Source organism: Opisthocomus hoazin, chromosome 5 (genome assembly GCF_030867145.1).
Source record: "Opisthocomus hoazin isolate bOpiHoa1 chromosome 5, bOpiHoa1.hap1, whole genome shotgun sequence".
Lineage (NCBI taxonomy): Eukaryota > Metazoa > Chordata > Aves > Opisthocomiformes > Opisthocomidae > Opisthocomus > Opisthocomus hoazin.
The window spans coordinates 43,253,640-43,280,640 of NC_134418.1; the positions used below are offsets into that span (position 1 = coordinate 43,253,640).

At 38.0% G+C, this 27,001-nt stretch overlaps 1 protein-coding gene across 6 annotated transcripts in view; it reads right to left on the bottom strand.

The window, feature by feature from the left end:
• Positions 1–27,001, bottom strand: part of INPP4B (inositol polyphosphate-4-phosphatase type II B) — a 346,018-nt gene that overhangs the window by 112,701 nt on the left and 206,316 nt on the right. For all 6 annotated transcript variants that reach the window (XM_075421031.1, XM_075421033.1, XM_075421032.1 and 3 more), the window contains 5 exons: positions 20,574–20,627; positions 16,892–16,971; positions 8,105–8,216; positions 5,592–5,664; positions 124–271 (listed from right to left, as the gene is read on the bottom strand). In XM_075421031.1, coding sequence (XP_075277146.1) covers positions 124–271; positions 5,592–5,664; positions 8,105–8,216; positions 16,892–16,971; positions 20,574–20,627 — 467 coding nt within the window. The remainder of the gene's footprint in view (positions 1–123; positions 272–5,591; positions 5,665–8,104; positions 8,217–16,891; positions 16,972–20,573; positions 20,628–27,001) is intronic.

A 27,001-nucleotide genomic window follows, 5' to 3' on the forward strand; every position in this document is an offset into this window, starting at 1 on the left:
TTCTTACTGGTCAAAAAGATCTCTGTATTTTGCCCATTTCATGCTACAAATTAATATTTCTAGCTTATTCCAACTCAGGAAAATAAAATTTACTATTTATTACTGCTACTTCTCCTTCCTTACCTTCTCATATCCTCCTTTATGTGCAAATTGATCAGTTCTTTAGGAACATGGAAAGAGAGGGTGGTCTCAGCCATCTGTTCCCGGATCCGCATCCACTTGTTGTCAGAAGTAGGGAATCTATATAGCTTACAGATCGGGTTTTTTAACACTGCAGAGAGGAAAAATTAAATCATTGCTTTACTGTGATTACATAACTCTCTGAAAATTTATGACAACAATTTCATCCAAAAATAATACGTTATTTCCCCCTTTGCTTCCAGAATTAATTTTGAAACCATTAAAATTTCATTAAAAACATTAAAACTTTTATTTAATTTATTACAGCAGCATGTGGAGGACAAAGTATTACTAGTACAGCAGACAAATCACATTTTACCCGCACAGTAGGTGTCCTATGAATGTAGCATTTCAGTGTAGTGAGAATGTAAATTTTGCTCTCTAGTCTCTCTCACTAAAGATACAGTTAGGAAAAACGGAATGCACAAATAAACAACAAACTCGCCTATAGTCAACGCCATCACTTACCATCTCCTAGAATCACCCACATTGCTAATAAATTGAACAGGGCAAGTGAAGCATGCCTCAGAGTTCAGCTGTATCTGATGCATCTTCTCCGTGATATGCACACACAGAAATCATTAACACAAACAGATGGTGTGCATCTACATTAAAGCAAACTTGCCCATTGACTTATTCTCACTTACTGTTACAAAATAAGCCTAATAGATACTTGATAGTCATGGCATATGAATACCAGCAATTTTTTTGTTTAGCACTAACATGCAAAATACCTCAATATTCTAGCATTTTTACACACATTTTACAGCTTCACCACACACACTTAACTTATTGTCCACTACAAAAAAAAAAGCATCTCCATGTCCTGTCCCTATGATCAACTTACAGCCAGTGTCTGGGCTTTATAACATTACTTGATGAGAATCTGCTGTAATGGTTTCCTATTTTCCCCCTCTTTTGCTGAGATTCTTCTAATTAACAAACTCAGTTTTATCAATAATATTGACAGTCTCTACCAGTCCACAAAGTAGATATATGGCACTGATCGCCTTCCATTAACGAGACGAGGATTGACAATCTTCAGATATCAAGGAGAGCTCAAGAAACTAGAGGCTAATTCAGGTCTGCCTTTACACAGAATCCTGCCAAAACAGATGATAATTTTGAGTTGTGGGTTTTTCCTTGTTTGGGGTTTAGGGGGGTTTTTGTTTGTTTTTTTGTTCTGATTTTTTTTGTGTCATGCCACCTGTTCACTAGGAAGCAGGCTGATCCTTTTCACCAGGGCATTTCAAGTGATGTCTGATGCCTCAGACACAAAAGGTTCTTTTCTCTATTGTACCTTTTTACATCTACTTCCTCAGAAGTTATCAAAGGATGTTTATTCCAACAATAGCCCTTAAATTTGCACTCAGAATCTATTACACTCAAAAATTCATATTTGTCTATGAGAACCTAATGCACATATGTAGCTCCACAATCTCTTTCGTCCCATCTCCCCACTATCGCCACCACCATCATGGGGAAAAAAACAAAACCAAACAAAAAAACCCAACAGGACTGCAGCATGACAGCCAGGGAGCAAGGAATCACTTTGAAAATGTGGAGCCAAATCTGTGGCTTTTATCTGTGTCAGAATTATTACACTACTCTTCAGGTACTACCTCCACTACCTGAATTTTTGATGGGGATAATCTCAAGTGTGTTGCAAGTTTTAAAAATCGTCCAAGACATTTCTCCATGGGTTTATGAAGAAAATTTCGTATAAAAACTCATAAAAAAGCCTGGGAATTTTGTTTTCACAAGGAATCAAAATAATTTCCATTTGCAGTATTGCTAAAGCTTGAGATTGTCAGCAAGAGCTCCACAATATTTTATGTTTCTCTTATAAACATAACTACTGAAGTCATGCAATTCCAGAAAAATCTCAGATGTATTTTCCTTTCCAATTACAACAATAATTGCTTTCTAATTTCAACAAGTTGCCTAAAAAAAGAAAAAAACCACCCAAACAGTAAGAATGGCAAGAATTACTGCCTTTTATAAGAAGTAGTTTTTAAAATGAAGGAAAGTTTCATAAAAGTAATCCTTCCTGTATTAGACAGTGATCATGAAGGGCACTAAAAAAATCCAGATGAACTGCAGTGGTTAAAAAGAGGAAAAAGCATTTTAAAAGCTTTTTTTTCTATAACATGAAACCTAAAAGCCAATGCCATACATTTAACCATCCACATTTTTGGACATTCTCATTTTTAAATTTAAAGACCTTTGTGCTTTTTATTCCATGCACTATCCTTCACACTGCTTCCCCTGAAAGTAAAATAAAAAAATTAATAAAAGATTGAACACTCTGATTTCGTTTTTGTTCCCAATTGAACATAGATCAAAGCATACCACTGCCATATACTAATTTACTAATAGTGTTTCTATTCTTCTTTCTATTCTTCCTTTGCAGCATAGCTGTATTATGCATATCATCTCAGGAAGAATAATTTCAACATTCTTAATTTTTTCTTAATTCCAATTACTTTTATTCTCTTTTTCATTGTAAAGCACAGTATGTTTACATGCAAAAAATTGGCAAACTCTCCAGTGTTATAAATAACTGAATTTTGAGACATATAAATTCAATCTCTTAGGGTATAAATGGAACAGTGATAAGCCTCTCTGAAATATGATACTCATTCCCACTCACTCAATAAGTGTCTCATAACTCACTTGAGGGATGCGAGTTCCTTCTATTAAGATTTAAATTTCAGAAGAATGGCAATGCGCATCTACGCCTACAGGCTTAAAGACTCATGTAGGGGTATTTTTTCAGTTTCGTAGTTTTGAAGGCCTGATGAACAACGTGAGACAGAAAGAACCAGAAATCTTTACAACAGTATACACATGCACTAAATATATATGTATCTGGAATATACATTGTAGCACAGATAGTTCTTGATATACACAGCAGGGAAAGTAGTGCAGGCAATGCTGATGTTTTCAGGTTGCCTGCAATATACCTCTACCACACTACCGATATTGTTCCTTTCCCTTCAGTCCTTGTTTTCAGGTTGCCTCCAATTTTGCCACACTGAAATCTGTTTGGCTTACATGGATTATTTTAAAGATTTTCAGTTAAGATAGTCCAGCTGCACTGAATAAGGCCCGAAATCTGCAACTGAAGGTTCTGTGCTTTATAAACTTGAATTCTGACAGTCTTTTACAGACATGTGCATTTTACCAGGTCTGTGGCAACCCACTCAGATCTGACAACGACATAAGCCTTGTGAAAGGAATCCAAGTACATAAAAAACTCAAAACTTGAACTTAACACCTCATATATGCACCAAGAGTCTACCTTTACTGAAAATTCTTGCATCTTTCCCAGCTTCTGATACCAACAAAACTGTGCAGGCGTTGTTAACACAGGGTGAATGAATACATTTTGGGGCAGAGCTAGTGCGTGTCACAACACGCTTAAGTGCAGCACTGGCACCCATGTGAGAAAGCCAATCTCTGGGCAACACAGAGAGCTTTGATCCACTTGAAGCCCAGTCATGGAGGCACGCTGATGAAGCAGTCTGACTGGTTGGGCTAAGAAGCTGAGAGTATAAAAGGAGAGCTAAAACTTTCTAAGCAAAGAAATTGGGAATTCAATAAAAAGAGTGGGACTGACAAAACCCGCAACTGGTGCCAGGTGTCAGCAGGGAAGTGGAGGCAATGCTGGGGTGAGAAGAGGAAGTCACAAGTACAGGAAACAGACTGAAGAATAACTCTTTATTAGAACAGACTTCCTGTGACTGAAAACTCTTTTCAGTATCCTGCCTGCTGTCATTTCTTGTATATGCATCTGCAGTTCTGCTCTTTTCCCTCAACTCTTTTCAAAAACAGAAAATGACAAAAAACCTCCATGGTATGCTTGACTTTACACACCCCAGCAGTGCTGGGTGGGGTGGGGGTTTAGGGGTTATGCTGTGTGTTTGTATATGATGGCAATAAATATAGAAATGTTAAGCGCTGTCCAGATACACCGTAGAATCACATCCAAATGCTCATGACAAAAGTGATTTAAACATCATTATTCATAAAACTGGTATCTACCTTGGAAGCTTCAACAGTTCCAATGAAGTACATTTGCCAGACTATAGCATTTCCCCATACAGAAAAACCCAACAAAAAAACCCCCAATCAAATCCACCCAACAGATGCAGCAAATTGAAAAAAATCAGTTGTGAATCAGTAACATTTCCTGTGAACAGAAATGTCATTTCTTCAAGACCCACTTATCTGGATGACATACAGAATCAGAATCAAAGAGTGGCTGCACCGAGTTAGACCAAATCGTTCAATTGGCTCTGTATCTTGTCTCCACGAAGAACCATAAATAGATACCTAGAGATGCAAGATACTCTCCCTGCCTCCAGCTATTTTCAGTTCAGGAATTTCTGGAGCCAGATGTAGTTCCCCTGCATTCAGTAATTCTCAATGAATATCTTTTCCACAAACATACCTAGTCTCGCACCAAAAAAATGAAAAGAAATGGCAGTTCTGAAGAAGTGTTTTCCCTGCTTCTGAACTAGTCTCAACAAATCACAGGAAAAAAAATATAGCAACATACAAGGAAAAACATGGTTTTTTGGAGGTTTCTAGGGCTTCCCTCAGACTGAGGAGCTAGTCTAATAAGTCGCCTGTCCTATCAGTGAAGTCATATGAAAAAGTTTCAGTAAAGGTTTTAAAAGGTTTCAAAACTTCAGTAACATTTCTCTTCAACTGCATGCAGCAAACGCACAGAATTCTTGACAGCACTGTGGTTTCAGATGACCCATATAACTTATTTGTGACATTGTTACAGCAGAGTAATGGAGATTCATAAACTCAGGCTAATAAAACTTTTACAGTGCAGAGTATCAGCATGTAATATTTCTCAGTACAATGAAAGAGAAATAGATCTATCCAACACTGTACACTCGAGACCAGAGCTGACCTAGAATCAAGAATGCCTTGCCAACAGCTTCCTTCATTCTAGGACATATAGCTTCCAGATCAAACTGAAATGGCCACTTCATCAGCTATGAGAGAGATTAATTCTCCAGGGTACTCAGTTGCAAATAACGCATAATCACTTTAACAGAATGTCATGCAATGACATGACAAAAACTTATGAGGTTAATTTCTATGCCCATTTAAGTCACTGACAGTCTGGAAAATCATTGAAGAGCAAAGATGTGGGAGTGGGAGATTTTAGTAGTGTTTCAGAAAGCATAACTGATGTTTCTGAAAGTTTTCCTCATGTTTCTCAGTAAAATGATGCTGTCAGATATGTATGAAACTTTAAAATATTAAACTTAAGAAACTGTTCATCACTTGAAGAGCCTTTTAAGAGCTCTACCCCAAATCTTCACAATTTCTTCAGGATCTGATACAGCATTGCAACAGTCATATTTTATGGATGTTACAGTACTTACCTGCATTTAATGAAGGCAAGTTGTCTTTACCACTTACGCCTTCTGTGGCTGTACATTCACGAACCAATGCACACTACAAAAGAAATGCAACTGCAGATGTAATACATTCATGTGTTACAAGGAAATTCATAGCAGTTTATGAATGGCAGACTGAAGAACATCACTGATAATATAACCTTCCAACCCTTTATTATCATTTACTTTTTAATCTTCATATTTCTGTTCCAATATATTGTAACACAATCAGAAATACAGCAGAGAAAATGGCAAAATGTGATCAGCTATTCCATAATAAAACAGGTGTCCTACCAATACAATGCCAGAGGTTAAATTAATTTTTGACAAGTTCTCTGCTTCCAGAGAGGTTTTTTTTTTTGACAAGACAGTTTTCACGTGCACAGTGTCAGAAAGCACTCCATGAATTATTAAACAAGGGAAAAGCAGGAACCACAAAAAATCTTTAAAATGTGCTTGCGGTTTGTGATTGAAGTCATTTGTTATATGACTGAATTGGAAGATTTCCTTGATAAGACTAGTGTATCAAATAAAAGTACAAAAAGTTTATGGAAAAACCAACTGGTGTAAACCTACGTTAAGTGTACCAGAACGTATATTTTTAATGCTCCTCGTCCCTCCAGTCAGAAAAAAAAAAAAGAGATAGCCTTTAAAGGTGATAGGGAGCTCTGTTCTCAGGGCTTCCCCGGTTTATAGGTGTTCTGTTGCAGAGCTTGAACCAGAGGGCAAGACATGATGTACTCTCTACCAGTTGATAGCTATCAGATTGAATTTAACTATCACCTTACTATTCCATAAGGAATTCCCTGCACATAGTTTACCTAATGAGTTAGCAAACCGAATTCAGAACTTCTTTATCTGAAGTAATTCAATAACTCTACATTCTGACAATTGCATCCTCACTATGAAGGTATGAGCTAAGACACCGTGACGCAACACCATGATGCAACTAATCCATAAAAACCAAGGACTCCTTTAAAGACCACAGAAAATACAGCTGCCATAAGGATGGTCTTTCTTGACAAGTATCAGAACCCCCTAGGAAGATGCTATTAACGCCTTCAGACTCCCTCAAGCTAGACATACTTCACTGATTACACCTCAGATAATTGTGAGAAGTCTTGTTCCACATTTTGAAATTGAATAACAGCAAAATGAAAGAGAAGGCTGAAAAAACAGTTGCTATTGTGTATCTTGTGGAAGTTTTATAGTAATAAACCAGAAAGATTTGACAGCATTTGTTGGCTTCTTTGGAACTGGTCCCACTGGTCCACTGTTTTAAAAGGGTGTTGAGGTCCTTTCAGAAGACTGGTGAAAACAGAAGCGTAAAATCTATCCTCAGAGTTTGGCCCAAAAGCAGGCTGTTTTGGCTGAGCAGAAAACATATTCAGAATAACATCCTTTTCTCCAAAAACAAATTCTTATATGTTACTTCCAATCAAAAAAAAAAAATGCAGTCCTTAATTTTACATTACCTGTAGCTTTATTTAAAGTTGTTTTTTTCATGAAAAGCAGAATACATCACAGTGTATAGCAGTACACCATATTATTAGGGCTGCAAAAAATCTAGTGAGAACAGGGCTGCAGAGATACCAGGAGGCAGCAGCTCTGTGTAGGTATGTCAGTTACCATCAGTCAGGGACCCAGTTAAAGAGACCTTTTAACGCAAGTCATTCAAACCCCAATTTCCTCATTCTAAGCAGTCATTTCTGAATCTCTCCCAAGCCCAAACCTCCTGTCATCATAGAGATAGACCATCCATTTCACCCTCCCTCCTTTGGTTCTCCATTCCTCTCAAATTCACTCCCCTCGTATCACCTCCATCTCCATGGCTTTCGCCTGCAACAACCTCCCTACCTAAGAGAATTTTCACTCATTCCAAACCTTTCTGTCCTCCCTCTTGTTCCACACCATGAGCACCTCAACCCAGAATCCCTACCTACACCCTCCGGTCAACACTGTCCTATGCTAGCACTCTGAGGCATCATTGCTGCACCATCCCTCACACTGATTTTCCCAACCACTCTGCGCTCCCACAAAATGCAGCTGAACTTGTCCCTTTGCAAGGGGAATCACCTCTTCTTTGGCTTGCCTGTCTGTCATTCTTTCCAGGTTTTCAGTATTGTGGGCACAGGTTGCACATAAAAATCCACATGAACAGGACTTCAAAGGCAGAGGAACTGTCCAAGGGAAAAAGAAGTCAGATTTATGGTGTCTCTGTGGACAGTTTTTTGATCAGCAGTGATCAAATATGGTCAGTTGAGGTCAAAATCAGCTCTTTTTTTCCTAAAGAAGGGAGGGACTAGGAAACTGAGGATAGAGTATTACTCTGTACAGTTTCACAAAAAACTGTTTTTAGTTTAGGGGGATTAAATGTACATAGTACTTTATTCCAGAAATTTTTTGTTAAGTCCTTAACACCATTTGGAATTAGTGATTTAGGCATTTGGTACCGCTGATCATTCTAATTAACTTTGTGCAATGAACTCCATCTCTACCTTTTGATCCTGGGCTTCTGCTGTGATGTGGTCCGTTTCTCCATCCTCTAGCTCTCCCATCTTCACAAGATTGACTTCAATGGTACCAACTGTCTTTCCACCATCAGAAGTCCTGGTAAAAAAAAAAACCAAAAAACCATGACATTGGGTCACCTGCAGCATCGCATTCCTTCTGTAAAAATATTGTCAGTAAACATTTCGTCCCCTCTCCATTCTGTATAGCTGCAGCTACCTGTATTTAACTCTATTTACCATCATAAAGCAAATGTTAACAATGAGGGATATTGTATTTTCTCCAAATACTTTACAGCAATGAAATTTCTCATCATGAAACTGAGGATAGGTAAGTGGTAGAACTGGTGGAAGAATCCACAAACGTTGCCAAGTTTTCATTCTAGACATTATTGTGCCTGTGAACCATCAGAGAAAGGGGTGTAACATATTGCACCAACACCCCACTTCTGACCTGCAAACTCACTGCACAGTACACCGCTTTGTTTCCTAGCATAATCTGCAAAAAAAGGGCATGCTCAGTATCTTACTAAACCTCCTCCTAAACAAAAACAATGAAACTAATCTGAATATCACTCTTCCTTTTGTAGTTGCTCCACAAAGTAATTACTCAGAATCCGTCCCATTTCTTTAACTATATGGGAGAACATAATATAATTCCAGTTGTACTCCATTATTATCGTCTCAGCAAATAGTTTACTTTCAATCAGGCAAAAATACACAGCCATTCAGATTTACATCTCCAAACAAAAAGTATTGCTCACTGCCTTTTGGAAGAAACAAGGGTTTAAACTCCTAAAGATACCGAATGCTTTTTCCACTTTCACTGGTAGAAAAACATCAAGATTAATAGCACAATCTGTCTCCCCTGGCTTATTCTGAACAGCTGGATTTCAGGAAAGGAAGGAAAGCAGAGTAACAGATCATTTAGTAATAACAAGAAAAGTATAACAAAAGCCACCAAGTAAAAATTGGCAAAAGGAAACAAAGGGAATAATTTAGCAGAACTGCAAAAGCACAGAGCAGAAGAATGAAAACTAACGGGTTTGGGGCAATACTGCGTATAACCTCAGAAAGTGACAAAGCAGGACAAATGAATACATAGAAGAGGGACTAGAGGGCCGGCAACAAAAAAAAAGAAAAGAGAAAAAATTACTTTCACAAATAGTAATATTAGAAAAAAGTGTTTCCATTAAAGCCTGCCATGTTCCTAGGGCAATCCTCACTGCAGGAAAACAAAATCCCCTTCAGCACAGACACCCTTCCAGAACCTCAACGGACAGCCCTCACATTATATTAGTAAAGGAAGGAAAAATCCCCAAAACGCCATTGTCCTCATTTCACCAGCCCAGAGAAAGACGGCCGTGCCAGCGCCGGCCCGCTGGTACCCCCGCGTGCAGGGCGCGGTACCAGGCGGCGGCACCCAGCTGGCGCAGCGCGGCCCTGCTGGCCAACGGCCGCTGCCCCTCCGGCGCAGAGAGCCCCCGGCTCGGCTTTGCCCTGCTGCCTGCTGCCAGGCACAGGCTCTCCCTCCCACAGCACTTGCTCATGCCCCAGGCGCGGGGGACCCTGTCTCTGCGCGGAGCTCTGCTCCCAGAGTTTTAGACAACCTGCATTTCTGCATGCAGTGTAAGGCCTTCATTAAGTCATTACACTGACTGAAGTTAAGCACATATGTTAGTCTTTTCAGGCATGGATACTTCTTTAGCATGCTAAATCAAAACTTCCCTTTTTTACAGTAAAGTCTCAAAATATAGCTACCCTCAAGCTTCAAATCTAAATAATTATTTCAACTGCAAGCCATTATGCTTTAATATGCGACTCAGCAGAATGCACTCATCTTGCAACTATACAAATTAAATATGTTCTTACATAAAACCTTCCAAAATACACATAATTCTCCATATTTTACATGTGCCACTACTTCATTTGCTCTAAGCCAAATTCATTACTGACAATAAAATAAAGGAACAATTAAAAATGAACCAATTCCAGATAGCCTTGCAACCAAAGAAGCCTACGTTAATTAACAAAGTATACAAAAGAAAAGTAACGAGAAAGAAGGGTTCAATGTCCAAAGGGTGTTTATGGGCAAAAAAACATAGTAATTCTGAAATGCCAGAGAACAGCTTAAATGTCTTCTGAATGAAGAACATTCCTCTGAGTTGCTACAGCTCAGTGGTTTGACTTCATCTGTTTTCTCCTTCCCAAGTCAAACCAGCGTGCATACTAGGCTCCCTCAGCAAATGGACTACAGCATTTCCAAGGAGAAAGGGAATACAACAGATGTTAGCAAATCACATATACCTTTAAAAATCAGAGTAAACGTGTGGCTATAAGACTGAAATTTTTTCAGCAACTTAATGTATTCCGATCAAAGTATCAAGTGGATGACCTCATTACCAGGCTGACTTAAATATGCTATAGCACTTTGCTGTTATCTTGGTCTGAAAGGAAAAAGTTGCATTCATTTGACTTCCGGGGGTAAAATCCTACCCACCCTTTTTTCAGGGAACACATTTTTCAAAGGCCAAAGAGATCCACAAGTCTGAGACTGACCTACATAAAACAGATCCGACTGAAAATCGCATCAGGGTAAATTAAGAGGATAAACAAATGTTGGGCAAAACGGGGCTCAAGTTGCAAATGAACTAATACCAGCCAACGAGGCATGTTGCTCAAGCAAAACAAAATAAAAACGGAAATGCCAGGTACACTTTCTCAGTCCTTGTCTCCCTTTCTTTGGAACACTAAATATTCCCCCTTGCTGCTGTTACAAGAGGCTTCGCCTCAGTACGGCAGTGAACACTGTGTTGCTTGCCTGCACGAGCAAGGTAAAAATATTCATCTAATTTCACTTTAAATTAATTTTTTTCAATGATTTGCTTCTCAAAAATCACTCCTGTTCTGGTCTAATACATATGTAATATTACAATCTGAAGCATGCAGTATCTGCAAGAGAACGTCATACAACAGGGTAAAACTACACAGTAGTTGTATTGTAGTTGTACTCCTTCCTCCATTCTCTTCTCTTTCCACATGGAAATGTGAAAACGCCATTTAAAAAACAAAAACCACAAAGTTTCTTTTGAATGCTACAGGCACACAAATCAACAAAAGGCTCTATAAATGTCCAGGGAGAAACCATCATTAGCTGTGTCAGACGCTGCAAATTTAAAATACCACAGGTGCACGAGAGCCTTCAAACAACAGACACATTGTGCATATAAAACTCACATGCAACATCATAAGAATAAAATTTTGCTTGAAAAAAATTGACAGAGAGAAACAGAAATGATGCAGTGGGTAAAATAAAAAAGCCTAGTGATCACACTTCCATAAGATAAAAATCTGTATCATTTTATTTTACACTTACAGAAACAGTATGGTGCGCAGACACACATAGATGTATACACTTCACACCATTTGCCTGGGCACACAAACTCACACATAGACACTGTTCAGTGGAGCATCAGGAGAATAATTAACTGGTTTTAGAATGCTTCATAATGCATTGGGATAGAATCAGCTTATTTGCTGTAGTTTAATAAAGCTGAAAAGTGCACTCTGCACTCTTACGATGCAGTGAAGACTGTCCCTGCACCAAATTGCTTACAGTCAAAGGATTGCACCTTGACAAATCTTCGTAGGGACAGTGGGGATGGGGAATACAGCAATAAAAATTAGAACACAAAACCAAAAACAAACCATGTATCAGTGTGAAGAAGCCCGTATATGGCTCAAATTCTAGCTGGCTTACGGAGTTGGATAATTGCTGATTTTTTTGAACAGCCTGGGACAAGGAGCACCAATTACCTGATATCTGTTCACTGCATCTTCAGTTGGAATACGACCAATGAAAAGGAGACAAAGTGTTAGAAGAGTGATTTCTAAACCAGATTTAGAATCTAGTTTCATAGGATGCAGGCTTTGGCAGCAAAGCTGGCAATGTTTCGGTCTATCCCTAACAGCTCAGTCCAGCATGACTCTATACTGCAGTGCTCACTCCACCTACCATAGCCATAATCCTGTGACAGTCCGCACTCATCTAAGACAGAGTCAACCAAGGATCCCTCTTCTGATGAACATTGTGAAGGTGATTCTGAGTGAAACAGTATGTTTTGAACTTTAAAAGCTAGCCAGCACCACCACGAGCAGCAGGAGTATGTGCCCATCTTTATTCTTCTGGCGATAAAAGGTTGACCCAGGCATCCAGAGGGAAAGCAGGTAAAAAGCTGGCGTTGGAAAAGCAAGTGAGCTAGATGGACCGTGGATAGCAGCCGTTTGCCTCCAATGCTGTTCTCATTAAGTCTCATTGCTGCATGTTGAATATGCAAATTTAGGCCTGTTAATTGGTTCCCATGGCCTTACCTTTCTTCCAAAAAAAAAAAAGGCTCAAGAACAAAAAATAAAAAGAGAAGCAGACTGTACAGTTGCATAGCTATGTTAATTATAAATGACAAAGTGAGTGACTGCCTGAGAAGCAAACTGCATGACTTTCAGTCTAGCAGGCAGCCCCGTTCTCCAATGCATAATACGCAATAAATGCATAATACGCAACAAATGCAGTTAGTACAAACTAACATACAGATTGTCACAAAATAATTTTCTCTGCTGATGCAATATATTTTGAAATATGCAAGCACAAACCTATTGTACTTGCATAGAAATGTTTATTCTGTGAATTCACAATGGAGTCTATTGCAATCAATACCATTTTTAAACAAGTCCACTGGTAAATAACATTCCGTTGCATTCTAAGGTAAATAAACAAAGTTTTGTGCTGTTCAATTCCTTCTCAGTTTTCATGATTTCAAGTTGCCGTTGATTAAGCTTCGTGTCAAAACACGTTTCACCTCAACTCTATGGGAGATTTGCCTGGCTTCTAAAGCCAAGCTGTTATTTACCTGCTTCCTGTGGTGGATGACATGACATGAAGCAGCCAAGAAACAATTTCAGGATAGAGACTGAGCAAAACGAGTTGTAGGCAGACTTCTACTGAATCTTAATAGGGAAAAGCAACTAAATATATGGTATTTTATAGTTATAACTTGCTAACGATATATGTTACATGTATATAAATGACTGCAAAAATTAGTGTGCTGCTTTCAAATTCTGTCTCCTTAGTTAAACATTGCAACTGTACCTACTACTGCAGTGCAGTTACATGTCTTCTGGCCCACCGAACTACAAGGTGCTTGGGGGACAGTGTTAGGAGGGAGGGAAGTTGGGGGGACTTTCTTTAATCAAGTTTTGGAGTTGTTTCTTTGAACTTTCCAAAAATAACTATGATTTATCGCCTTTATTTAAGGGAAGTAGGTTCAGTCCTGCCCAAGATTAATGAAAATAAGCGTGCTAAAAAAAGCAGATTGATAGAAAAACAGATATTTTCTGAGAGATACCAAGAGATCAAGTACAGCCACGTTTAAAGAAAGTCTGTAGAATACATGATTGACAGACATCCACATGCACATTCTCTCAGATAATCTGCATAATTCACGCACGCCATCCTAGTTCTTGTCTTTGTATAGTCAGTTCCATTGCTATAAAGTTCCTGCTTAAAGGGGCCAAAGGATCCGAGTGCTATTGATATTACCCTAGTTTCATACTGAAGCAGCCTACTTACACTTTTTGTAATGTCTACTAAGCAAAGCATCTCAGACAGATGGACCTTATTTTTACAGTGAGCATAAAAGAGCACTATTATCTTTCTCCTTTGCTGCTTCTTACATGAAACTTACTGGAAATCGTATCAAAATCACCTAAGCTAAGGAGGACCTTCCTGGAAAAAGAGCAAACTATCACCACAGGGGAAACAGCTAATGGAAGTACTAATTGCTAGCCCTGAACAAAAGGCCATAGACCTCAAACAAGCTAAAAAACACATTACAGTGTTCTTAAAAGACAGGCATGGCAAAAAATCCTCCAAAATGAACTTAAAATGTAAATCAGCTGAAAAAAAATAAATATTGGTATTAATTCCTGAAATAACAACCAGTATACCTAACTCTCCTTTGCAAAGAAAAACGGATGCATGCTGGCTTTCTTTTTTCAATTGGATACACTGAAACATATAGTCAATATTAAGAAATGTTCTGCTATTGAATATGGCTTTTGTTTTATTCAATAGCCCATTTTATCCTGTCCATCATCACAACCCTATGAGAAAGCTGGAAGCAAGTGGCATTGCATTACCATTGCAAAATAAAACATCTGCATCTATAGAAGACATTTCATTTTTATAAATTTCATATTGGAAACTGCAGCCTCAAGTCTCTAAATTCCTCTGCCAACATCACTTGTGTACATTGTCAGCACTGAGGTAATTCTACAAATTGACCTGTTCAAGTTTTGATGATTGCCTATATCTATAGGTACAGACATCTACAAAAAACACACAGTCACCAGTTTCGGGCACCTTTATAGAGAAAAAAGGACAATCAAAATCAAAACTTCATTTGCAGAGGTTTGTAACTTGTGTTCCTAATCACTATTAAGGTATCATGGTGGGGAGAGGGAAAAAGCAGAGCACAGTTTGTCAACTGTAAGGAATTGTAGATGTATGCCAGCCCTCCACAAAATAACAGAGAAAAATACAAGAATATTCCTTTAAAAACACTTTTATAATATTACATTGTAGCTCAGAAAGACTACTGCAAGACATAACTGAAAAAAACAGTGAAAAATGTAACCAGATTCCATAATTACGACAGTATTCACAAAGCACATCACAGAGCTATTCCCAGATCCTTAAATCTCTACTTCAGATCTAACAAAGGAGTATCTCTGTATCACAGGCACTCCCTGGTAAACTCCCATCCAAAGTATATCAACAAGAATTAAATAGAATTGCATGCTCTGACAAGGTCCTTGGTATATCCCTGAGACTCCAGAGTGGTACTAACACAATAGGGCAATTAGAGGAAAGCAAGTTTAGATTACTAGACTGCTCTGCTTAAACTGCCATTGAAGAAATGTCGATAATTTCTACTGATTTTGTGCTGCTGAACAGCCATAATCAGGAAACAATCCCATATTTAAAAGGTTAGGATTTTTTTTCTTAAAAAAAAAATCCAGCCAACTAAAACCTACTATCTAATATATATGCAAATTAATTTGAATTGGTATAATATTTGTCTTCTACTCTTTGCTGCACAAAGAGGACATACAACACTAAAAACATTAATTAAAAGCAAATCTGAAAAGGCTTAGAGGTTCAGCTGAAACTAAATTGACAATCTGTCATCTATTGCATATTAGTTATCCATCTGAAGTTTTTGTTTACAAATTAGACAGGTTAGATACAAAATACTTACTCTTTTCATAGTGTCCTGAAACTTTATGTTCTTAGGGCAATAGATTCTTTCAGATCAATATGTCAATCAGAGAGGCAAAGTTTGTCCCAAAGTACTCAAGACAACTTGAAATTCTGAAAGAACAGACTCTCACAAACACCAAGTTGGCATTTGTTTATCTAGACACACCTTTCCATAGACAACAGTCTGTTCATGTTTGATCTGATTGGTATTGTTTGTTAGAAAACAAAAGTTATCTGCTTGTTAGGCACGGCATTTCCTGTGTTTGAGAGAAATCAAAAACAAAGCATTTTGATAACTTTGTCCTGTAAACTACACACACCTGTGCAGCTACTATTGTTATAATAGGAAGGCAGGTGCAGTAATAAAACCAAAATACTTCAAGAAGTTTCCATTTCAAAAAAATACAGTATCCTTGACATAGTGACAGTACCACAACATCACTGAATGGGTTGCAATTTGGGCCTTTAGCCAAATCAAGGCTGGCTTCACTTGTGCAGTATAAAGAATGGAACACAACTTTTCTACAGCACCTATGCACAATATCACAGGCAACACATAGACCAGCATCTCAGTTTTCGTAGTCACAGCTTCCTTCCTCCCAAAATTTTCCCTATGTAGAAACACAGTGAGTTTGGGCAGTTGCTCTGTGAAGCTCACCTGTACCTACCCAGTAATATCAAATAAGCCTCCACTGTGTTTGCGAAAATCAGCTCAACAAAATCCTTGCACTATACGAAATCCAACAAAATTGTTCTGAAAACCGCTGCCTACAAGGTTTCCCCTAACCCTCTAAAGGTTTTGATTTGTATCTTCATTCAGCTTAAGCCATGCAAGTCAGTATCAGGGGTGAAAGCTGAATTTTTTCCTTCAGTGCAGAGCTTTAAGAAACACCTGTTCAGCTCAGCCCTAGTTCTTGAACACTGTCTCTGACTTTCCTGCAGCTTTGTACCCTGTGTCACTAATTAGAGTTGTACAGCACCCCCCTACTGCCATTTGAGTTTGGCTGCATGTAACAATGAGTTTAGGAGACTGCAAAAAATTTCATGAGAGAAGCCTCGAGTCATTAGGTCCATCATCTTTAAATGTGTCTAGTAAACAAACCAGCAAACTGTACAGTGTTAATTCTTTAAACCACACACATCAAATGAAACTGAGAAGCTTGTGCTCCTTTCTAAAGGAAGCTTTGAAAGAACATCCCCTACTTCAAGTTCCCTGCTATTCTTCCATAGGTTGTAATACCAAAAAATACTAACCTTTTCTAATCTGACACATGGCAAGCTCTATCTTAAAGAATTGGTATTTAATTTTGACTTTGTGTATAGTAGAAATAGAAGCACTTCAAACTGACATATAATATACCTGAAGTAATATGGAGCTTTAAACACAGTCAAGTAGCAACCATCAAACACCATGGGTTTTTAATTCAACATGGTTTACAACAGAGGAAAACACTTACCTGAGGGTAAGGGTCAACTGTTGTTCCTTTGACTTTACCAAGTCTCCTACTGTAAAAGTTGTACAACCCAGGAAGCTTCGCTACAAAACAAAACAGAAAAAACTTCAAAAATTAACAGAGATGCTATCTTTTCTGACTGTTACTTTTTTTAGTCTCACTTGGAAATCCTTCTTTGGTACTAGAAAAATATTACACTCCAATATACTAGTTTGACGCACTATCAGGTAGAAATTTTTCATGTGCCTGTAGCATGATTATCAGTAATTCGTTAAACTCTGGTTTTATGGGCAGGAACCTCTCTCTTTTTCATTAAGAAAATTTTGCACCTTCTTCTTCCTATATTTCTAATTTCTAGATTACAAGAAATGCTAAGTTTTCAGTGTTTAATCAAAGTTGTTCTTGCTATGGTTTTTCCTCAAGCCTTAGGCACTACCACCTATGTATTCCAAATATGACTGTATTTGCAAAGAAGGAATTTTTACATTGAGTTCAGCGCAAGTTTATTAATAGAAATGTTATATTCCTCTAGTTTATGGCAGTGATTGTAAGTACTTGTTTCCTTTACGGTGGACCTACTCATTGCAGTACAAGTGCAGAGAAACATGCTAATGAAACTAGAATGCCTAAAGTTAAATTAAGGTATACGACCACATCTTTTCTTTCTATCAAAATCACCTTCGCACATCATTAAGAAAATATCGGAAAGAGGAAAAAACCCCTGCATCATCTTTTGCTTTTTGGTTATATTTTAACCTCTGCTCACATCCTGTTGCACATTGCTAAGATCTCATTTGGTTAACTTGGCCAACAGAAGTATTCTTGCCCTGGGAACAATGGGAAAGAAAATAACAATATACAGTCATCTTCTACCCATTTATCTTTCAAATGTACAACTTATATCACTTGCTCTGAATAAATTATAATAAGATTATGTTAAATTTTAGCAAGAAAACAGTAAGAAGCACACAAAGTTGGCTTTTATTACATTATACTAATTTTACTCTACTGTTGGAATAGCAATGTAAAATCCCAGGGTAAATTATATATGCTTTTAGATATACAAATTCAAGATGCTCTTGGATATACAAATTCAAGAAGAATCAAGTTGCTTTGAGTCAACACAGGCTGCATGCAGAGGACAACTTTCCCTTTCAGGGAAAAGGAGAAGAGAATTTGTTGCTACTGAGAAGCGTAACTTCCTCTGGTAAAAAAAACCCTGCAGCCTGCTTTCCTGCTTTCTTTCAGGAAGACCAGCTGATACTGAGTGTTTGAATGCTAACAATAAAGCTCTACACTAAGACAGGTTTACTTGGATATCAAACGTACAGTTCAAAGTACAACTCTCGCTTTCGGTAAGCACCAACATTTGCCTCCAGTTTGGTAAACTAAGTCATCAGTTATGGCTCATTCCTATCAATGACACAGGATTAGATTTTCTGTATTTTTGTTCATACTTAAACAGCAAAGGAAAAAAGATGGAAGCTGAAAGTCTAGGGAAGGCGGGGAAAACAGTGGATTTGGGAAGTGCTGAACAGGAAATTAAGGAAGAAAAAAGGCCTATAGGAAATATATGCAGAGAAAAATACCACAGCCCTGCAAGCAAAGATCATGGTTAGTCTTCACTGCCAAAATGAAACACGTACTTCTCCAAGAAATACATCCAGGTGTGACACGTGGTGATGCACAGCCTTGCTAGAGTGAACACACAGATAGTTCTGTCTTCCTTTAGATCAGTCAACATGACAGTGTTTCTTCACTAAAACTCTGTGGTGGCACAGTTAGCTCAGATTAGTTACCTTCTTACAAGCGCACGTCCCTCTTAGTACAATAAGAACACATTCTGCAGCACAGTGTCTATATAGCAGCCTTTATTCTGGCACTTCAGGCCACTCGAGTGCTTGTATTTGCAAGCTTACCATTTGGAAAGAGGGAAAGCAATATTTGAAATGAAACTGATACAGGCTGGGTCATCTGGGGCTTCTTTCTCCAGCACAGCAGAACTATAAATCCATTTAAGAACCCTAAATCAGAGCCCTCATATGATCAGGGCTAAGCAGCAACTACACTGCTCTCTGTCACAAGCTAGGAGCTTTGGTCATTGTACCCTCTAACCATCTCCTGTTTCATATTTTTATGCTTATTTAGAAAAAAAATTTTCTTTGCCTGACAATGCAATTAGGTGTTATTTGCAAAATTAAATAAACTTCTGAAAGATCCCATGACTCAAACGAAGAGAGTTACGCTAATGTTCAAGGGGTCCAATTTCAAACAATGCTGGAGAATATTTTTTCCATACTTATTTAGATACCAATAGTCTACCCTGAGGCCTGAACTGGCAGTCTACAAATCAAACTAACTTGCACATGTGACTTCGAGAGACTTGAAAAGTAGGCTTTAAACAGAACTGCTGCTGTAATGCTAATTACAGAGTAATGTCCCTCTGTAATTTTGCTAGTGGGGTACTTAACGATGATAAATCTTAAGATATGTGTTTTGAGTAGTTTGATGAATAATCTCAGCTAGCCAAAGAGAAAAGTCTCTATAATAGCTATATGAAATGTTGAAACACATTGATTATTTCACTAAGACTGAAATTGCTGCCAAGCTACAGATTTTTCAAACACTAGCTGAAGTCCTGGAAACTGTGCCAAGGAAGCCCTGGTAACGCAGGAAAGTCAACACCTTAGGTTAAAAATTTAAAAATCCAGTTATTTTAAATGTTTGCAGACATAGGTCCTATACCTGCACCAGATAGTGTTTGGTCTTTTACTCAGCTCTATCAGGACCAACATTTCCCACTTCCATGAGGTGTCTATATTATCTGGGAGGTTCTAGCCTTCTCTGAGACACAGAAATGACATCCCAATACCTTTGCCAAAAATGTTACAGACCTACACAGAAAACATCCTCCACATGTCGCCAGTGCAATTTCTCAAAATGAACCCAAAGGCAACTCCTACAGCCGAACTTTTTATACGCTATGCATAAAAACTAGAAAGGGATAGGCCAGGCTCAATGCAACTCCAAGCACTCAGTCTCATCCAGATTGCTTGTATGGCAGCAGGAAGTCTAGATAGTTGTGCCTGCCTCAGGATAATTTCAGTCGAAAAGGATTTTCAAGAAATATGTGAATGGGTTTGCATCAATCACAGAATCACAGGTTGGAATAGACCTCTAAATTCAAGTCCAACCGTCCCCCCAACACCACCACGCCTACTAAACTATATCCCAAAGTGCCACATCTACACGTTTATTGAACACCTCCAGGGACGATGACTCAGCCACCTCCCTGGGCAGCCTATTCCAATGTCTGACCACTCTTTCAGTAAAGAAATTTTTCCTAATATCCAATCTAAATCTCCCCTGACGCAACCTGAGGCCTCTCTTCCTATAGCTAGTTACTTGGGAGCAGCCACCAACACCTGCCTCACTACAACCTCCTTTCAGGTAGTTGTAGAGACTATCTCTGAAACTATTACTGAGACTATCTCTGAGACTATTATTAATCACTGAGACTATTACTCCTGCCTTGATTTTTTTATTCATTTAACCCAACTTCTGCTACTAAAAAAGCTTGCCAGCTCCTGTTTAGCAGTTAGGCAGAACACCATTTCTCTTCATTAGGTGTCTGTGTCTGCTGATGAGGTTAAAAAAAAACGATTAATGAAAAAAAATTGCTTACTCCAACATCTGCTCTTGGCTCCTTGTGATCAGGTAGGAGGACACTGGTGCGGACCTGAGAGAGGCAGAAAAAAAAAACCCAAGGTGAATGAAACATTATTTTTTTGTTGTTACTCTCCAATAAGAATGAGATAAGTGCTCATGCATTTTTTCCTCACACTTTCTACACTTTGGAGACTAAAGGGAGGTACATACGTATGTATAATTTAATAACAATTAATTCATTATTTAAGCACAATATCTTCTAGCTCCTGTGAAGAAAGTCTCTCACCACCACTCATTTATCTTTCTGAACTTCCCTGCTTCTTTAAAGGGAGAAAGACTGTGCTCAGTTGTTCCTTTCCTAAAACCAGACTCTTTGGCTTTAACTTTAATGCCAGAATTCTTCATCTAGAGTTGTTACCCAGAACCAAAATTTTCAACCATAAATGAAACAACACAGTACCTTACAATGTATTTTCTCCAAACAAGTACTTGCCTTTGCAGGCTGATCTGCAACAGACGTCCTGATCCCCAGTCTCACACAATGTGCAGTGCCATCTCCTCCTACCCCTTCCAGAGCACCTCTGAGGTGACAGACATTTGTAGGCCCTCCTAAAAGGAAAGTCCCTATATTCCCCCCTACATGGGACCTCCAGTTGTGCCTGCATTTTCTGCAGGGCGAAGCTGCCGTTGAACACAACTACTTTCATTCCACAAGAAAAAGTATGGGACAACTTGACTTCCTCTTACTTCTGTATTTCCCAAAATACAGTACAGGTTTTGAGGGGGTGGGTTTAGTGTCTATACAATTTTATTCTTGAATGTTGGTTGAGAACAGAGAACTGATTAAACAGCAAAAATGAGACAGAAAAAGTGTAAGAAAACGTCTGTGACATCCCTCTAACATGGCCTGCCTGAGCCAAAACAGCCAATTGGATTAGCTTGCTGGTAAAAGGATGCCAGCTTCAGTAACACACAAGGGAGGCATGTACTGAGCATCCACATCTGTTCCATTACCTAGCCTAAATAACAGATATCCATTTACAGCACAGCCCCCCAAGGACAAATTTTTGGCTTGATTTCAAAGTAAAACTCAAACTCATCTTGCAAATCTGTCAGTAAAGGACTCACTTTGTCCCATGGCTCCAAATGTGTTCCTCAATTCTTTTATTCTAGCTGCAACTTACTATACAAAAAGAAAAGCTTCCTTTAAAAGAAAGATAATTTTACTTGTCTGTTATCCTAAATACAACATGTTGTTAGAAAGGGCCAACCAAAAATCTACCACAGAGACGTGACAAAGTAGAACCATAGCTTTTCTCAGTCAGCTCTTATTCCTTGATCCTCTACCATAAGAACAATTTTTTTCCCCACAAAAGCCTGAAGATAGTAAAGAAATGCTATAATTAATTTAATGATGACCAGCATATTTTAGAAATCTGTAGGAGTCCTCATTTGGATGCAATCTACATTTGGATTTTTTCCACAATACAATATTAGCAACTCTGAGGCATTTGCCTTTCTACACAACGCTAGTATAAAATTTTCAATACAAAATTAATACCTAAAATTTACCTGTAAATACTTCAAGTCACCAATGAAAATAAAATTACTGATATTTCCTTGTCGGTGATGCCCATCTTACCCTTTTGGGGGGCTGGGGAAATAACTTACAGCAGATTTGTTTCTTAAAAATAGAAATACAGGGTATCAATGCCAGGCCCAAAACTCTACACCATCTTAAGATGCTAAAAAGTTGTTCTATATGTCAGGGTCAAACAGGTAATATCTCATCCAACATGGAAGCAAGGTATTTCCATTTTCTATTTATTATGGATATTTATTCCAGAAACACAAACAAATATTTTAAGAATGAACCTTCTTCATCACTGATTTATAGGAAGACGCATTTGCAACCCAGAAGCAGTTTAGCAAATATTTTAAAATGTGTAATTGTTTTTGCATGATACCACGGTGTGCTTTAAGCAAGATGAAGCCCAAGTATATTTTATGCTTATTGAAATCAATGGAATCAAACATACACTTAGAACTGTAAAATATTCATTCCTCCTTTTCCTGGATAAAGTCTCCATTCATGAGAACTTATTTCTATATTTCTGACCCAGCAGAGAAGTGGAAAGGGATATCAAAACCTGACAAACCTACAGTATAAGCCTTCCGTATAACAAAAGCACATTTTGTAATTCCAAATACAGGAAAAATTTTCTGGTGCTTGTTTGCAGTTCCAAGATCAATTTCTCTAGTGTCATAATGAAAGGAGTAGAAAAAGTATCCAAGAACTTCAATTTTCAGTTCTAAAATACTTTTCAGTTCAGCTACAAGTTTTTTTGTTTGTTTGTTTGTTTTCATTTCATTTTAATCACTTTATAATCAGTGGTCACACAGACAAATGCATATAAATACTATGTTTGGTAGGACTGGCATTAGACTGTGCTTCTCCTCTCTGAATTATATTTTGTATTTTGTTTGAAAGGAAACTGGATTTTTTCATCCAACTCTGCAAATTTTTTTTTTTTGGAAAGAGTTTTAAAATATTTCTTAAAAAGAGAAGTCATATATGTGTATGTAAATACATATATAGGAGATATAGTCTGGTCCCTTTCGTGTTGTCTGTCGGTTGAGTTCCCAAACATACTCTCAGATTACTGTAATTACCAGAGTCCCATTACAAGACTTCCACGCAGGCCCAGGAAAACATCATTACAAACACAAAATCAGACAATTCGCAACCAAATATAAAACATAAGAAACAACTCATCTCTAGTCCCAATTCACAAAATGACAGAGAAAAAAAAGAAATACAAAGGATTTGAAAGAGCAAATATTCTTCCAGTACATTACTGATTAAACAAACTGCTGTACTTTTTAAAACCTTGTCACAAACCAACTTTTCCCTAATGTCCTCTTTAGTATTCTAAAATAACTACAAAATACATATACAGACAAAAAGGCAGATTTTAATCTCAGACATCCATTATTCTGTTAGAATTCCTGTTTTATCATTATTTGCTCTAGGCTTTCCTGAACAAAATGCAAACCTCTGAACAGTTCGTTTATTCAGAATTGGGGTAAGACTGAGCTTCCTTGGAATAACACTCATTACAGCCTTACCTTCCCAGACAAGAGATGTATGAAGAGATCAAAAAAGTAAGCAAGAAAGACAGCTTGTAACCTAGATCAAATGCAAAAAGTTTATGACAAGTATTTATTCCAGTGATTTGGTTTGTAAAATAATACAGCTACTTTGTAAACACCACAGCTTGCTGTACTAGGAAGCACAGTAGTGCAGTGGAGTGGATACTAATTTCATTTTCTTTAAGTCTCATATAGAACAATATGCAATGAGTAGCTATCTTTATACTTTCTAGTGCATTTATCACAGACATATCTAAACGTCAAATTTCTCTCAGCATAAATGCTAAATTCAGCTTTAATTAACTGTCCTTTAGTATAATGCAGCTTTATATGATTTAAAAAAAAAATTCTTTCAGTCATTCGTGGCAGTCTAAGCCACATCCACACACACTGTCAAAGTTCAGAAGACTGAATCTTTATCATTACCGAAACTTTTGTGCTGACCCTTAATCAAAGCCTTTGCACTTCAGTTTATGATGAAAGGTCATGTTCGGAAGGCACTTAAGTTTTACGAAGAAATAATGCTAGATCCTTTTCTCAATCACTATCAGTGGCTTCCAATGACTTCCCAGTACTTACTGCTGTTGCCTGCTCAAATGCACTATTCTGCCACCACTGTTACACGCTCCCGGCATCTCATAATAACTAGGTACAGATCAGATCAGGCAAAGCATAGGGTAAGAACAACTACCGAAAGTAGTCGCTGAAAAATTGACTTACACTCTTTCAGTACACCACCTTCCAGGACGGCATTCACAATTTCAGTCCCTCAGTATAACTCTGGCAGTGGCATAAGAACACAACACGTGCAATTTTACCTTTATGTTACCCGGAGGTGCTCTGGGACAGTAACCATCTGCACCTTTCTTTCTCCCACAGGCCCTTTTGCACAGAAGGCGAGCACTGAACTCTGCTAATACAACCACCACAACTCCACAGACAGCTGCGACAGACAGTTGTCCCCACCCTCACCACCACCGACTGCCTGCCAGCCACGCGGCACCACCCACCAGAGTCAGGGAGCAACTGTCTTTCTTATAACTCTGCAGTCAAAGAAGTTGTAGCTTCATGTACATGTGCTGGATGAGCTGAAAATTCTGAAATTGTTACTAGGTTCTGCAACAATATCGATCAGCTTAGACAGGACAAATCCCATTCCAGTACATGCAGCAAATTCATTTTTAAAAGAAGATATCCATGAGACGCTGTACATTTACTAGCTATTTATTTTCTCAATATAGACTAACAATTTGCTAAATAGTTCAATCAACACAGCGCAGTCAGCAACGTAAAACACTTCCATCATTACTTTGTTGGATACCTGTTTATTGGATGAAGGACAATGTGAATACAGTAATTTTCCAACTTTAGTACATAATTATTTCTAGGAGCCCATATAAAGCAAAAAAGAAAATCTTTTCCCAGCAGTCATACATGTGGTATTGCAGGGTTTACAGTTCCAGTGGAAAAGCTGCTATGCACAGACACTAACAAATGTTGAAGATGAAAACAAGTACAAGGAGCATAAGTTTTATCAACTTTACTGCAACACTTTTGCAGTGGTGTAACATGTATTATGTTTATTACATCATATATTAATAAAATATATATAATATTTTGTAATTTTTATATTTCCCTACTATATATAGTAGGGGAAGTGAGACTTTCCTTACTATATGTATGCCCCTATTATTTGGTGTATACCAAGTGACAGTTTCAGCTGTTTAGTTATCTGAAAGGGTCAAATAGAAGGGCAGGCATATCTGTGTAGGGTTGGATACTTATTACAGGCAGTGTTTGATCATGACTCTCGTGCAGAGTATGGAGTTGGAATCATTCATTTGTGCAACACTGAGACTATGTACTACCTGCAGGCACACTTTTCAAGAAGTAATATGAGGATAACAGAAAACACGAACGTCTTGGTCTCCAAGAATCGTCATAAACTGCTTTTCTTTCCAACTTCTCTACAACAGAGTATCTTTCTCTTCTCTGTGTAGACTGCATCTTTGTATGCTTTGTAGAGAAGAGTACAAGATAAGCATTATGAGATCCCTCCGAGCAAAGACTGAGGTTAACAGAATTTAACAGTTTGTGTAGGTGCATAACTAGGTGTATGAATAATGAGCAGAAAAACACAAATGCCTTGAGTATTTGCTTACAAACACAGTTTATTTTTAAAGCTTGGGCATATGATCCTAATTGCCTTCAAAAAACCTAAAATCCACAATTCAGAAACAACAGATTACTCAGGGACTGTATTATTGAGTGCATCACAAAAAACATGCCACCTCTGCAACATCCAAATGGAAGCTGGACTAGACCAAGCGACAGAAAAAACTATGCGTAATGAGTGCTTCAGGACACGCTACAGAGAGTCAGATCAGATCCACCAAGGCTTATCAACTCAATGTAACTGCCAGCTGTACCAGAGCTGTGCTACCTTGCACAGTGCCTCTGGACAAAACCACACCAACTGTATTCACACACTGGCCCACGGCAGCTCATCTTCCAGGAGGAGATTGGAGCTTGGCTAGAGGGCCCAATTCAGCACGGCTCACAACTTCAGCTGCTGATACTCTGGCTGCAGATTACCAAACACAACTAAGAACTGACTTCACTGAAGATGTGCTAGGAAGGAGAAAAAGGCAGTCCTGCTAATGCTCTTTCTCACACAAAGCACTAGAATCATACACAGAGCTTCTTCCCCAAAACTGAAATACGCAAAGCTGAAAATCACACATTTGAAACACAGTCATAACAACCACCCTATATCTAGGCTTATTCTCTTCCACAGCTATTCATATGATACATAGCTAATCCTTGAAGGCAAAGTCCTAAGTTTGATTTATCTCTTGGAGTCAACGTTAATATGAAAAAGCTGTGAAATCTATCCGTATAAATCTAAATAATCTTTAATATGTTTTTAGTATATCCAGTGAAAAAATGGAAGGAAGAAACTGTTTATTTACCTTGTTAACGTGGTACACAGCATGAGCATTAGATGTAATTTTTTTAACCTATTTGAAACAGCTTTTTTTTTTTCCCACTGATAAAGATCTGTCAACTGTAAGGTTATATGAGATTAAAAGTCACAAAGAAAAATGGTCTTTATAAATCAGAGATAATTAACATTTGAGTCTTAGTATTGTTAAAAATAGATGCACTTATGCTACTAGTAATTAATTTGCTCTTTATTGAAACTTGGGGTACAGATACTCTACTAGTATCAGTTGCTGCAGTACATTGCTTTTCAGGGAGAAGGAAAAGCCATTGATTGCTGCACGCAGT